This window comes from Cricetulus griseus, unplaced genomic scaffold, assembly GCF_003668045.3.
Source record: "Cricetulus griseus strain 17A/GY unplaced genomic scaffold, alternate assembly CriGri-PICRH-1.0 unplaced_scaffold_126, whole genome shotgun sequence".
NCBI classification, from domain to species: Eukaryota; Metazoa; Chordata; class Mammalia; order Rodentia; family Cricetidae; genus Cricetulus; species Cricetulus griseus.
In genome coordinates, this window is record NW_023276838.1 from 53676 (window position 1) to 69443 (window position 15768).

General features: G+C 37.9%; 1 gene segment (V, D, J or C); it reads right to left on the reverse strand.

Annotated features, from left to right (window-relative positions):
* Positions 1-10436: 10436 nt before the first annotated feature.
* On the reverse strand, positions 10437-11052 carry LOC113831761. The segment is given in 2 exon segments: positions 10437-10831; positions 11004-11052. Coding segments are annotated over 2 exon segments (444 nt in total).
* Positions 11053-15768: the final 4716 nt, after the last annotated feature.

Below are 15768 nucleotides of genomic sequence, written 5' to 3' on the forward strand. Positions count from 1 at the left end.
TATCAATAGACCAACAAGTTACAGCTGAGTTCTGTACCCTGTGGGAAACACAGCTTCATCCATGCAAAACCTTAATGCTGCTTTCAGGTTTACCATCCTCAGCATGGCAATGTGGACAGAAGAGTAAACATTATCAAATCTCTTCTAAATAAATGGATGTGAAATAAGGTAAAGTAAGTTACAAAGAGTCAATAACATGTGTTCTGAAGTTGTTTGGTGAATTCTACATGATATTTTGTGGCTTCTTGATTCTTCTCATTTTTGACCATGAGATAGAAACCAAAGCAAACACATCAAAATCACTTCATTTGAATGATGGATAAAAGAAAATCATGAAAGTGACTATAAATGATGGCATACAGAACAGAAAGAGCAAGTAATATATGCTGAGGATGGGACTACAACCTGATACAGCTGCTGTGGACTTCAGTATTATGGAGGTTTCTCAAGAAAACAAGTAACTATCATATATTTGACCACCTGCCCTAGTATATTTCCTGGAAGCAAATGTATACCATAAAAAGGACATGCCAAGTTTATTGCTGCACTATTCACAATAGTGAGAATGTAATCAATCCTGTGTCTATGAGCAGATGAATGGATAATAAATGGTACAAATATGCAAAGAAATTTATTCATCTATAATAAAAATGAAATTACATTAATGTGTTAACTTCTATTCTGAGGATCAATATACAGATTGGTTTCAGAATAGACTCATAGTGATTTTGAATATAATAATTTTTTATCTGAGTTTGCTGATAGAGTCCAGGCAACTCTTCCTGGTTCTGGCTGATTAATAGTAGTCTTAAAATCTTCTACATCATTGAGGTTTTCCTTACTTATCACCAATCAATAATTGGGAAAGCCAGTGGACAGATTGGCACATGAGTGGTTGATTCAGGACATTTCTTATGTCAAGATAATTTTAGAATACTCAGTGAGACCAGATTGGGGGAAAAAAGGCTGTCTTGGTTTTACAATGAGATGTTTTGAGTACCCAAATGAGAATGCAGCCTTGACAACACCTTGCATGTAACCAGTGAGTGCCTGAGGAGAGGACCCAGAAAAACCCTACTCAGACTATAGGTGTTGAGCTCTTAAGTCACTGAGTTTGTGATAACTTCTTGTGCAGCACTAGGAAAGTCATACATTTTCACTATCCTGAAGATGCACAGTAAACTTGAAAAACTCAAATATGCACATCTGAAAGTGTTGCTAAAATTATTTTTATTTAACTTTCTCACTCCACATGGTAAGGATACAAAAGCCAAAAGAAGGTTCATGAAGCAGTGGAGGGTTTCCATGAAGTTGAGTTCCCATGACCATGCCTTGTACTCTTTGGCCTCTATAGTTTATCCATCTGCAATGGGAGAACAATAAGAATGTGAAAAGGACCTGGGTATAGTGTTATGTAATTTAGAAGTCAGGGTAAAATTGCTGGTGGTTTGTAAGGTCATTGTCACTGTGTGCTAAATAGTGATTTCCAGGTGAGCACTGAATATATAGTGAAAAATTTTATTCACAGAACTGAGTAGATACCAAAAAGTGAAGGAAGGCAAGAAGAGAATGTGGCCACATTATGTGAGCCATTATAGAAAAAATACAAGATGTCAGTATTGGATGAGGAGAAAAAAACAGCTAATGAGTCTATGACCACAAATGATCATCTTTGATGGACACAAAGATGTGATCAGAAGATAAACAGTAAATCAGCTGCAAGAAGCTTGTGTGTGTGTGATCCACTGAAGAGAGGCTTTTGAAATCTCAGGCAAATAGAAGTGGCAGTGTAACATTTGGGTGAGTATGTGAACTTATATCTTCAAGACAACTAATGATCTTCAATATTCAAAGCTCATATTTTGAGCAACTGAGGAAAGTTTCCTTTAAATGTTAAAGGATTGTCTTCATTATATTGAACATAAAATGTATGCTTTGGGGATGTTTCATGAGGATCTTTCTTAAGGAAGCAAATTGAAAAATTATAAAGCTTACATGGTGTGAATAACACACAGTATTTCAAGAAATCTCTGTTTCACACATTCACTCTTTTTCAAAAAAAAAAACCTTCTAAAATCACATGTTTGAGATGTGTGCTGAAAGACAAAGCTCAGAAGCTGACCCTCAGTGAGCAGCAACCACAGGAATTTTTTGTTTAGACCTGCAGTATGATAGGAAGAAGTTCATTATTCTGCTAACAGTAATAAATTCTAGCCACATCAGACTCCACAGGATGGATGGTGGGAGCAAAGTCTGTCCCAGACCCACTGCCACTGAACCTTTCTGGGATCCAGATACTATGTTGTATGCAAAAGGTATGAGAAGTGTGGGAGGTGTCCTGGTTTCTGTGTTTACCAGTGCATATCATTAATGCCAAATGTAATGGCACTCCTGCTGGCCCTCCAGGATATAGTGGCCCTCTGCCTGAGAGACACAGGCATTCAATCTGGAGACTGAGTCAGAACAATGTCTCCAGTGGGCCCCTGAAATGATAAATACACATTGCTGTCTCAGATGTACTGAAAGTAATGAAAACAAATATGTATATATATTATGCAACAGCAATAATAAGCTACACTCTGGAAAGCCACATAATAAAATGGATACTTAACACTAATTAAATGACATAATTTTAAAGGTTAGAACTTAAAGGCATAGAAAACTATAATCCCCACGGTGGTTGCTTCTAGTACTTCTTCCTCTCACCTGGATCCCATGGCAGCAGTACCCACAGCAGGAAAGCAACTGACCCCAACACTGAGAAGTGGACTAGAGGTTCCTCTTGGATACTGTCAAGCTGCCTTAAAGATGTTTTGAACATTCTGCATTGTGGCTAATGTCTCAATATGCAAATCAGCTCAGAAGAGCTTTACTTAGTGCTCACAGGACACCTGCTCTTGTGTTTCCATATGGCAGGTAGGGTTAGCAAAGAATTCCCCAGAGCATTCTAAGTGGTATATCCCAGGTGATTTGTGGTTGACTCTGTGGAATTGTAACTTTCTGTTACTTTGAGGTTATATGTGGAGAGTGCACTCTCACTGCTCTTCTGGAAAGGATGTGAGTTGCTGAAGCACTGTGATCAAAAGAATTCAACTTTTAAAAAGATGTCTTTATATTTATTCTATGTGTGTATGTGTCTTGTCTGTATGTACCACATTTGTGGTTCTTGACCGTGGATTCCAGAAGAAGGCATTGGGTCCCATGGAACTATTATGACAGAAGGCTGTGAACTGTCCTGTGGGTTGTAGGAACTGAACTTATGTCCATGGTAAGACAAGGAAGTGCTCTTATCAATCTGTATAGCATAAACTAACATTTGTATCTCATAAAGACAACACATTTTTATTGGGATACTCTCAACAAGTGAAAATAATTGGCTTTAATAAGAATGAGAAAAAGGAATCTTTTGTGGTTTAGAGGAGAAGATGTTAGCTCCACTAATAGGTATCCAAATGACTTCGGGAGCAGAAAAGGCAGTGAGTTGTGAGCATGCAATTTGGAAGGAAGGAGGGTGGAAACCTAAACTTAGAGTGAGTGGGCATCACTGAGGATAAGGCAGGTCTGTGCATCTTCTCACTCCAAAGCCAATGCTGAGTACACATGAAGCATTCACAGAAGGAGGAACATTTTCCCATTAACCAGTAATACACAATTCAGAATACACAATTCCTGTCATTCAGCATCCAAGTTAGGAGTCCCAGCTTTCTCTGAGTATGGAGTGACAGACATACTAGCAGAATGCCTACTATGAAACCCAGGCCAGAAAGTCATGCTGGGCTTAGTGTCTCTCTGGACACTCACCATACCATCCAGTCCACACCGTAATACAGCTTTTAAGAAAAATCTCAGGTTAGCTGGGAAGCAAGGCCTATTTATAATGAGCATTTCCCTTCTGTAAGGAACATGAGCTAGAGGTATAGACAATGTGAGGTAAAGTCACAGATTTCTGTTTCCAGGTATTTAACAGATATAAATGTCTCAGACCTGACATCCTCATATAGTATCATTATATTTGAAGGGACTGAGGGATTGTTTTTTGGAGGGGACTGATTGCAGAGGGACTAGTCTGCAGGACTAGTGTTCTGCAATCAAGAACTGAAGTACATTGCAGCATGACTTTCCCAAGAAGCCCATGTTGTAAAGCCTTGGTCTCCAGGCTGTTGTTTTGTTAGTATAGAAACATGTATGAATACTGAGCCACTGGGAAGGCTTGAGGTCACTAACCCTTTGCTCATGGGGACAACTGTTTGTCTGTGATCTCCTCCTCTTTTGTCTCCACAATTGCTCATCTTTGTTACACACACTCCTGTCCTCATGTGCTGCCTCACCACAGACTCACACAGGACCTTCCTCTATGGAGTAGAACCCTCAAAACTAAGGCAAAATTACCTCATTGTTTCATTTTCTTCTAGTGATTGAAGCAGTGATACACACACAAGACTTTACCCATTCAATGAGGTTCAAAGCAAGAGATGCTTAAGTTATTACACAACTGACACTAACTTCAATGGGTCATTGTGATATTATTTTCTACATTACTTTTCAAACTCTGTGAGCAATGCCATTGAGATATTGACGTGGATTGCATTTTTTGTATCACAATGACACCACGGTCTGCATGGTTTTCTCTCTTAGTGAGTGTGGAATATCTTTCCATCCTTTAACTTCTTCAACTACATTATTTTACCTCCCCAGTGATTTTATTGTGAGGCTCTTTAACTACATTGAGTAAGCTGATTCCTGGGCATTTTATTTTGAAGTTGTAACCATGACTTTTTTCTTAGTAAGCATGACTTCTTTCTTAGTAAGTTATTACAACAAAAATCTAGTCATTACATCTTAGTAAGTTATTACATCAAAAATCTATGATTTTACATGTTGCCTTAATAAAGTGCTCTTTGTTTATACCCTGCTGTGGTGAAATCTTGCTTGTACAAATAAAGCCTATCTGATGACCAGAGATTGGAACTTGCAAATAGCTAACCATAGAGGTTTGGAGGTCTGGACAGACAGACAGGAAGTGAGGTAGCTGAGTAGAAACAGGGTATAAGCAAGGAGAAATAGAAAATCACTCCCTTGTCTGCTAAGACACTAAGGAGCTAAGGTGTGCCATGGCTTGCCCTTTCTCTCTGATTTCTCGGCATTTCCCACTATATCTGACTCTGTCTTTTTATTATCTAGACCAATTTATAACCCCACTTACATCATGCTCTTTGGTGAAAGCACTTTTACGTCTAAGAGTTTTCTTGTTGAGCTTTGGGGGTCTTTTACGTATAAGATTATATTTTTTATAGTTTGAATTCTTCATTTACTATTAGCATCATTTTATTCCTCCCTCTTGCCTTTTTTCCATGGCTGAGGTTTGAGCATTACATTCAATAATAAAGAGAATGGGCATGCCTCCTTTTCTCATTCCAGAATTTTGAAGCAATGCTATGTTTTTCTCCACTAAATATAAATACTGATATTTCTATCATTCATAATTTTGTTTTTTGTTTATATTTTTTACTGTGTCATTACAAACTTCTTTAAGAAACTCATCTTTGTTTACTTTTTATTATTTATATTTGTAGTCCATTCTGGAAACAGCCTGTCAATCAACTATAACACTTTTTATAAGATACACAGTAACAAACAGCTTGGCTGAGAATTGCTAAGATCTGTGACTCTCATGTTCTACCACCTCTGCTTCTACCAGATCCCATTCTCTGGATCAGTAACACAGCTCCATTGATGTGGACCAAGATCTATGCTTCTTGGGCTAGTACTCACACAGCTCCCTTAGCAGATCTCAAGATGCTCCAGATGCATGCACTTGTAGAAGCATCTCTTGTATGCTTTCCCATTTCATGCTAGACACAGCAGGCTTTCCTGAAATCATTAATTCTGGGACAGATTGTGTGTATCAGCTGCCTATTAAACCAAGAATATCCAACTTCTTCATTGGCTTTTCAAAATCTCTCTCAAGGAGAAACTTGACTTGTATTGACTGGGTAGTTACCCATGTTGTTTAGGCATCCAACTCCTCACTGTCCCCATAGTTTTGTTCCAAGTTATAAAGATTTCCAAAAAAAAAACAATCTCTGTATTCCTGTGTCTCCACACATTTTAGATCTGTGTGATCCATCAAATGTCTGTGAATTGTTGACAGAATTTTTTGATGTTTTCAATGAACATTGTATGGCAAAATGTGATCTTTTGTGCAACTTATAACATGTGTTTCTAACCCTAACCCTCCATTATTGAAAGCAGATGAACAACTTTTTCTATCTCTGTACCAAGGATATAGAAGACTACAAACATGACTTCAGACATCATGACTGAGCCCTTTTTGTTCATTATATTCAGGAATGATCCTTCAATTCCTAATCCCTCAGGGATTTTATTATGAGTTTAGGTGAGTTTTTTGCACTGATGGGAAGAATGATAAGATTTCTGCTTCTTAAACACTTCATGCTGCCTTGAATTTAGTGATAATAGATGAAAGGGAGCCAACCTTTCAACCCTGAGTTGAAACCAACTTGGTTATATTGTTTCTAGATTTCATTATCAAGAAATAGCAGTGGTGATTCTTATATTAATGATTTATACATATAAGTAAGATATAATTTAGATGTCTGTGCCATCCATTCTTTCTTGTTCAGTTCAATTCTAAAGTTTATCTGGTGGTTCTAAGTTTGAATCCTAAGGTATACTGAAAATATCATCTTCCATTATATCAGGAAGTATATGACCTTCTATGTTCATTGTGATCTGTTTTATTTCATAAAATTTAATTCCCAAAGTTTGGTGTGTAAGCATTTGGAATTGTTATATGCTTTCTGTGTCTCACCTCCTGTATTGGTTTCTTTATCTGTTTGATTAAGATTTGTTTGGATTCTAGTGTACTAGATAGCACCAGAGCTGTGCTTGTGACCCTATTCTCTAGGTAGATTTACTTCCATCACTAGATTAGGTGTGTTTCTTGGAGAAAACAGACAGTTGGATATAGTTTTGAAGACTAGTCCAACAATATCTGTATCTTTATTGTTGAATTTTGGTAATATGAGTTTATTAAGAAATGGTTTATTAATTTCTATAATTTTGTTTCAGTTTCCTGGTGGATTAGATTCTTGTTTGTTTGCTTGTTTTCCTCTTTCACTACTCCCTTCAGCTACTTTGGAATTTTCTGACTTACAGTGTTGGGCATATTGGACCCCTTTCCCAATGACCATTGTGCATCTTTTCCTCTCATAACATTAACATTTTCTCTGTGTTCTCATGATTGAATCTTTTTTCTTTATGCATAGTATTTGTGTATTATTTCTGCAGTGCTGTCTTCATGGTCATGAAATGCCTTCATTTACGATTGTCTTCTAATGTCCTTATGTCTTCCTCAATTTAACATACAATCACTGAACATGCTAACTTATATAAAAATTACTTACTATAAGTACCTTGAATACATTTTCTATGTTTTCTGGCCTTTAAGATGTCAAATGAGAATTCAGATGTGTTTGTGATATATTTGTCTTAAAGTTGAGTTGACTTTTTCCCATTATATCTTTGACATTGTTTACTTACTTTGTATATTTTACATTATAGACATAATCTGTGACATGGAGGAGCTCTCCTCAGGTGCTATCCACTTAGGCAACTAAATGCTTGTCTGTGTTTTTTCTTTTTTTGCATGTATATGAAATTTTCTGTTCTCATTTCATTCAATATATTCCCTATAGCTTTGGTTTTCATATCTTCAATATCTTATGATCCTTGGTATGGGTCTCTTCATCATATGCTAGAATGTTTTTGTGATAATTTTATTTTTAACAATGAAATTTCTTTTTTTACATTTTTATTTAAGTTGTTTAATTACTACTCATACTTACATATCCATCCCCCCATTCCCTCACCCTCCCATCTGCCCATGTTCCCCACCCAACCTCCCCAACCTACCCGCTTGACTCCTCCCCAGGAATAATGAGGCCCGCCACTAAGGACCTTCAAAATCTGTTATATTGTTTGGGGGAGGGCCTAGTCCCTCCTTGCTGTATCTGGGCTGCAATAGTATTCCTCCATAGGCAATGGGCTCCCAAAGTCCATTTGTGCTCTAGGAATAAAGACTGGCTCTGCTGTTAGAGGTCCCATAGACTGTCAATGACATTTCAGTGCTATGCTTTCTCTAATGCAAACTTTATCCAGCATATTCTTTTTTCTGTTTTATTAAGACTGTTGGTGATTTATTTGTTTTGTGTGTTGTATTTCATACATTGAAATTTCAATTCCCAGAAAATCAATTGTGTTCCCCCTTGCTCACTTTTACTGCCATGTAGCTGATTGTTTTATTCATCTTGCTTATATTTGCCTATTTATTGCTAGCTTTTCTCCCTAAAGCCTTGACTGTATCTTTTATGGTGATTCACCATTTTATGACTATGTTTTTGAAATCTCTACCCAACATTTTACCTATTTCATATCTTTGAGTTGAGTCCTTGAGGGAATTTTGAGATCCTTTGGGGACATCATTTTTATTTGATTTTTCATGATCTTCTATCTCTGTGTTATGACTTGTATCTATTGGCTAAAGTACATCTTTTGATTTATTTGAGGCTTTTCTAAACTTAGCAACCTATACTCCAGGGTTCATTGCTCAGAATAACTCAAGAGAATCACTCAGATTTAAGATATTTGGAGATCTCATGCAATTCTATGTACTCTGTAAAACACTTGTTCCCTGATATATCTCCAAGATAGGTGCTCAATATGTTTCTTCATCAGAATATGGACATGATTAGTTACCACACATTTTATATAGGAGTACAAAATATCCCTCTATCAAAACATTAAGATTTATTCACTGAAATGAAATCTAAAACTGGAAGGCAGCATTTGCTGACACAAAATTATACCTAACATTGGAGTGAAGGGAAGTCTCACAGTGTACATCACTGGTAATGAGATATGGGGACTTTAGAGGTATATATTGCCACAGGAATAAGGGCAAGAAATATCACATTTTTCTCTCCTTTATGAACCCTACGTATATGGATTCTAAGTATGTAAATTACAGTTATATATGTGTATATATGTATGTATGCACGTATTTCTATATGAGTGCATTTATGTATTTATGTAGATATATGTGTATATGTGTGTATATGTGTATAGGTACATGTGCATATGTGTATATGAATGTGTGTGTGTGGATATATAAGAGAGACTGAGAGATAAAAGTAAAAGAGGGAATAGGAGATGAAAAGATGGCAGGAAAAGAGAAGGAGAATTATGGAAGATGGATGTGTATGGCCAAAACATATGATGCCTTGAAAATACATTGCTTTTAAGAAAATTGAATACAGTGAATATACATCAATAAACTATCTTAAGGGGCAGAAAGATGGATCAGATAACAAAGCTACTGTAATGATAAATCTTTCCACCGAAGCCACCCTAGCCCTGCCACCAGGTAGACACATTCCCCCTAGCCTCCCCAATTCAGCCTGCCTCATTAGGGTCCAAGTAACACAGAGAGACTTATATTAGGAACAAATGCTGCTTGGCCAATGACTAGGATCTCTCATCTGCTAGCCCAGTCTTAATTATCAACCATAATCATAAGACATGTCTTATGGTAGACACTGGCATTAAGCAACCTCTCTTGCTGATGGATCACATTGTGGCTCCTGAGCAGAGAACATGAGAAAAGGGAGGACTTCCTGTTTGTTCCTGCTTATATATGGGTTGGCCTGCTATGTCACTTCCTGCCTGGATCACAACACTTCTTTACTACATTTCCCAGTATCCTCCTTGACACTTAGTACCACCTAACTTGCCAACAGTACTTTATTCAACAACCAATAAGAAGATAAACATACACAGAAGGACCTCCTCCATCAAGCCACTTACCACCAAGCCAGAAATTAAAAAAGAGCTTGATCGCCAGAATTCAAATGACAAAGAGACAATCAATTCCAAGTATCCGCTGTTAGTACAATTATGCCATGTCACATGTACACCCAGAAACATGCATAAGCCTGCACACAGATGAAACTAATTAATTAACTAAAATGTAAAAAAAAAGTTGAAAGAATTTATGGAAATAAAAAAAGAAGAAAAAGGCACCAGCAAAAGAGTAAGAAAGCACTCCAAAATCTAGATAAAATAGAAAACACACTTTCCTAGCACTTCTAAATCAAAATAAACTTGCCATCATCATCACTTCAGCCCAAAGAATGTTATGTTGGACACCAGACCTCAGAACTATTATTCCTCATATTCACGCAATAAAGTTTGTGATACTGTGTTGCATAAGGAATAGAAAAATAATAGTGAGCTCTCCTTTGGAATTATTTTATAAAAGATTTTCATACCAAAAGACTTGAGAGAGATTGATCTCATTGTAATTTGCTAGGCTCTGCATATGTTTTCATCAGTTCTTCAGGCAGAAGAGGGAAGTGTTAGGTTGAGGGCTGTGTGTGGTACAGACACCTGGTGAGACACATAGAGGAGGTTTTTGTTGGAGACTGAAGCACTGTGGGAGGATTGTTTAAAACCTGCTGACAGAAATAATGTCCCATGTCTTCAGCCTGGACACTGCTGATGGTAAGAGAGTAATCTGTCCCAGATCCAGTGCCAATGAAGTGATCAGGTACCCCAGTGAACCGAGTAGATGCATAGTAGATCAGCAGTTTAGGAGACTGCCCTGGTTTCTGCTGGTACCAGGCCAAGAGGTTCTTACTGATTCCACTGTGATAGAGACTCTGACTGGACCTGCAACTGATGGTGACTTTCTCTCCTGCTGACAAAGCCAGGGAAGATGGAGACTGAGTCATCACAATATCTCCACAGGCACCTGTAATCAGGAGTAGGAGTGATCACATATAAGAAAAAACACAGAAAACAAAACATGATATTTGTCATTTAATGATCTTGCAATGACATTGTCAGCATATTATGGCATATTAAATATTACACCCGGGAACACATTGATTCTGCAAAGAATATAATGGTTTTAAATTTCTCACCAGACATCCAGAGGAGCAGGGACATGAAGACATGGATCTGTGACTTCATCTTGTTCTCCACTGCCTGTCTGATGTAACTCTGTTCTCACTGTAAAGGTCTTGTTTATAAATTCAGAGCATCTGGGTTAGGCTAGAGGACCCCATGCAAAGCAGTTAGCAAATACAAAAGCAGATTCCTGGGCAGTTGTGGTATAGTGGCTGGCTTGATAAACAGGCCAATATACCATCACAGAGAGAATGTGGAATCGCTGAAAGATGTTGGTTTACAGGTCTGTAACAGATCTGCTCTATGCTCTAATAGCAGCTTTGGTGAATATTCAGGACATAGTTAAATCAGTTGACTTTTGCAGAAACCTTAGCGCCATCTCAGATAACAGTCCTGAGGAAATGATAAGATATGCTCAGATAAATCACAACAACAAAAGGAAGAAAACATTCAATAAAAGAACAAGGGTGGAGGGGGAAAAGATGAAAGATAGAGAGAGATGGACAGAGGGACAGAGAGGGGGGAGAAAGACAGACAGACAGACAGACAGACAGACAGAGGGAGAGAAAGAAAAATTTTGTTAAAATTTGTTTATTGTCTCCCATCTCCATAACCTATCTTATACTGAGGAAAAGGAATACTTCCTCTGATTTTGGTCTCTAGTTTCCAGGATAAACACTGGACAGAAAGACAAAGAGAAGCCCAGAATTAGCTCTGAAAATATTCCAGGATCAGAGAAGCTTTTATCTCAAAGCAAAGGTAAACCCAGCAGAAAATTTCCATTATCCTTCCCACAAATTCAGGAACTGAAATAGGGCTCAAAATGTGGGGAAATAGAAAGAGAATAAAAGAAACTAGATTTCTTCAATAACCTATATCTGTAGACCAACACTGACAAAAGTGTTTTCCCAGAAATGCATATTCAGGGAAAATTTGCAAATTAGCAGTATTGAAACTGGATTAAGATTGTCTTAGGAATCCACAAAAATTACCACAGGTAAGATCCTAAGCATTAGTGGACAGTATGCCTGAGGTAGCCTCCCTTAAAATCAGATTGATGGCTTCCTGTATTATCATCATAGAAACACCATCCAGCATCTGAGGGAAGCAAATGTAGAGATCCACAGCTAAGCACTAGGCTGAGATCCCAGAGTCCATTTGAAAAGAGAGAGGAGCAAGAACATGTTCAAGGTGTCAAAACCAATAGCAGTTACCCATTGAACTGAGCTAGTAGGAGCTTACTGACAGCAGGCTGACAATGGAGAGTCCTGCATAAAATCAAACGTACCTCTGAATTTGGGTGACAGTTGTGTGGCTTGGGCAATCTATGGGGCCACTGGCAGTGGGACCAGAATGTATCCCTAGTGGTTGAACTGGCTTTTTGGAGGCTATTCTCTTTGCAGATACTTGCTTGACCTAGATATGTGGGTTGGTCCTGCCTCAAAGAGATATGTGAGATTTCCTTGACTCCCCATTGGAAACCTTACCCTCTCTGAGGAGTGGGTTCAGGATGGAGTAGGAGGGAAGGTGGGAGAGTAGGAGAAAGGGGGGTAGTATAAAGTGGGATTGGCATGTAAAAGGAGAAAAGATAGTTTTAAAATTAAAATAAGTTATTATAAGAATGTTCTTGCTGACAGAGTGAAGAGGTAAAAAATCTCTCGAGAAGGTGGCACAGCCATCCTAAATCATATAATTTCATGAAGACAAACAGACAGCATCAGAGATTGTTGACATCCCAAGGGGAAAATTGTTGAGTAAGAATGTGTCAAGTCTATGCTGGGGAAACCCACAGAAACTGCTGACCTGAGCAAGTGGGATCTCACAGACACCAGTCAGAGAGCTGGGGATCCACCATAAGTCTGAACCAGCCCCTCAAAATATGGATGCCAGTTTGGATGCCTGGACAGTCTATGGGGCCTCTAGAAGTGGAACCAGTACTTATTCCTGGTGCATGAATGGCTTTGGGAACCTATTGCTTATCTCATTCTAGATATGCCAGGGAAGACCTAGGTCCTTCCCCCAGTGATGCAACAGAGCTTGATGACGCCCCATAAATGGTCTCACCATCGCTGAGGAGTGGATAGAGGTGGGATGAGGTGTTGGTAGGGAGAATGGGAGGACAGGAGGCATGGGGAACTAGGACTGGTCATAAAATAAGATTGCTTTGAATTTAAATAAAAATTTTAAAAAAAGATTGAAAGTTTCTGTAAGGCAAAGCACACAGTCAGCAAGACAAAACGGCAGCCCACAGACTGGGATATTCACCAACCGCACATCTGACAGAGGGCTGATCTCCAAAATATACAAAGAACTCAAGAAGCTAGTCTCCAAAACACCAAACAATCCAATTAAAAAGTGGGGTACAGAACTAAATAGACAATTCTCAATAGAGGAATCTAAAATGGCTGAAAGACACATAAGAAAGAGTTCAACATCCTTAGCCATCAGGAAATGCAAATCAAAACAACTCTGAGATATCATATTACTCCTGTCAGAATGGCTAAAATAAAAAACGCTAATGACAGTTTATCCTGGAGAGGATGTGGAGAAAGAGGAACACTTCTCCATTCCTGGTGGGAGTGGCAACTTGTACAGCCACTTTGGAAATCAGTATGGCGACTCCTCAAAAAAAATTGGGAATCAGTCTACCATAAGATCCAGCAATTCCACTCCTAGGCATATACCCAGAAGAAGCACATTCATACAACAAGGACATCTGTTCAATGATGTTCATAGCAGCTCTATTTGTAAAGAAACTGGAAGCAGCCTAGATGCCCCTCTACTGAAGAATGGATGGAGAAAATGTGGTACATTCACACAATGGAGTACTACTCAGCAGAAATAAACAATGGAATCTTGAAATTTGCTTGAAAATGGATGGAGCTAGAAGAAACCATTCTGAGCAAAGTAACCCAATCACAAAAAGACAAACATGATATGTACTCACTCATATGTGGTTTTTAGACATAGTGTAAAGGATTACCAGCCTACAATCCATGCTGCCAGAGAAACTATTAAACAAGTAGGACCCTAAAAGAAACAAACATTGGGCCCTGGAGAAGGGGAAAGGGTCACGATCCCCTCATCAAATTGAGAGCATAGGAAGAGGGGGTAGGGTGCTACCAGAATGAGAAGTGAAGAAGAGGAGGGATGCAGAGATCATGAGGGACAAGAAAGGTTGAATCAGGTGAAGAATAGAAGAAAGGTTATGTGATAGGTAGTGTTTTAGTTGGGGAGGGTGTTAGGGGACTACGAGGGGAGAAGGGAAATGAGATTGTCATTTAAAACAATCTTGTTTCTAATTCAAATAAAAAAAGATAAAAATAAAATCAATAACAATAGAAGATTTCACAAAACATTCCTTCATTTTAGATTTGATGAAGTCTGAAAGTGTATGTAAGAATAAATTAAAAACCCAGTATTATATATAAAGTACAAGAAATAGAAAAACAAATAAATAATATATCATGGCACAAAGTTGAGAATCATGTCAGTAACCCAAGAACTGTTACAGAATCAGGAGAATTATGCATTTGAGGCCAACCTGGAGTACAAGTTCTAGGCCAATATAACCTATGCATGGAGAAAATAATTCAAAATTGTGTGTTATGAATAAAGTGGTTACAAGGAAGCTCAAGGTATTTGACATCCAAAGCAAAGTAGTAATCTGATGTTAAGTTTTCAGCATTTAGCCAAGATCATTATTGAATATTATATATGCATTTAAGTAACATGCATGTCCATTTTATTTTCCAATTACTTCTATAATTTTGGAAACCTACTTTTCATGTACCAAATGTTAAATTACTTCTCTTAAGCCCATTTGAATCGCCTCTGTAAACTACTAACACACCATAATAATGGAGAGAAAAACAGCATGTGGATTAAGGAAGTACCCAATCTCAAGGTCAAGAATATGACAAATGAGTAGCTCTAACCAAGTCAGTGACTAACAAGATGTCACATACTCTCAATCTTTGCTAAACTTTGTACTTTGCTTTGTGACAGCTACAATGAGATCATATCATGTCATTTGCTGAAACTAATTCAGTTTGGACACAAGGAGACTAGGATCTTCAAATGCAAAGGCTGGTGCAGCTAAACATGTCTTTGTACTATATGTAAGTGAGAAAATGGAGACTAAGAGAACAAATTCTCAGATTCACATGTTTGTTTGTTTATGCATAATAGAAAAAACAGACAACCCTTTGTTACTGCTTTTCTCACAGGCCCAGGTTCCACAATGATGCATCATTCCTTGGTCTGGGATTAAAAGAGAACTAACGACAAGCTACTGTCTAAAAATAATGCAGATTTATTTGCTCAGAGCTTTGGAACCAGGAAGTCAGAAGTTGATATCTCTGAGCTCACAGGACATAGCAACCTTTTCCTTGGACATCACTGTGAATGAAGGCCCAGGGAAGTCATAATTCATCCTCAAAATCAACAAAATGGAGGCTGAAAATTTTGACATTTGTTATGTTGCAAAACACATAATCTCCACTTGCTGTATTATAACCTAAAATGCAAACCTCCTACTTAGATGAACCACCTGCTATTGTAGATTACCTGTCTTTGGAACACCATATAAAATTACTTGGAAATATTGAGGAAGAACAAGAGATCAAAAAGATACACCTGAGTTCTGTACGCCAAGGAAACACAGTTTCACACAGGCAAAACCTTAATGGTGCTTTCAGGACCACTTTTGTCAGCATGGCAATGTGGAACAGATTAATAAACATGATCCAATCTCTTCTAAATAAATATATACTATTG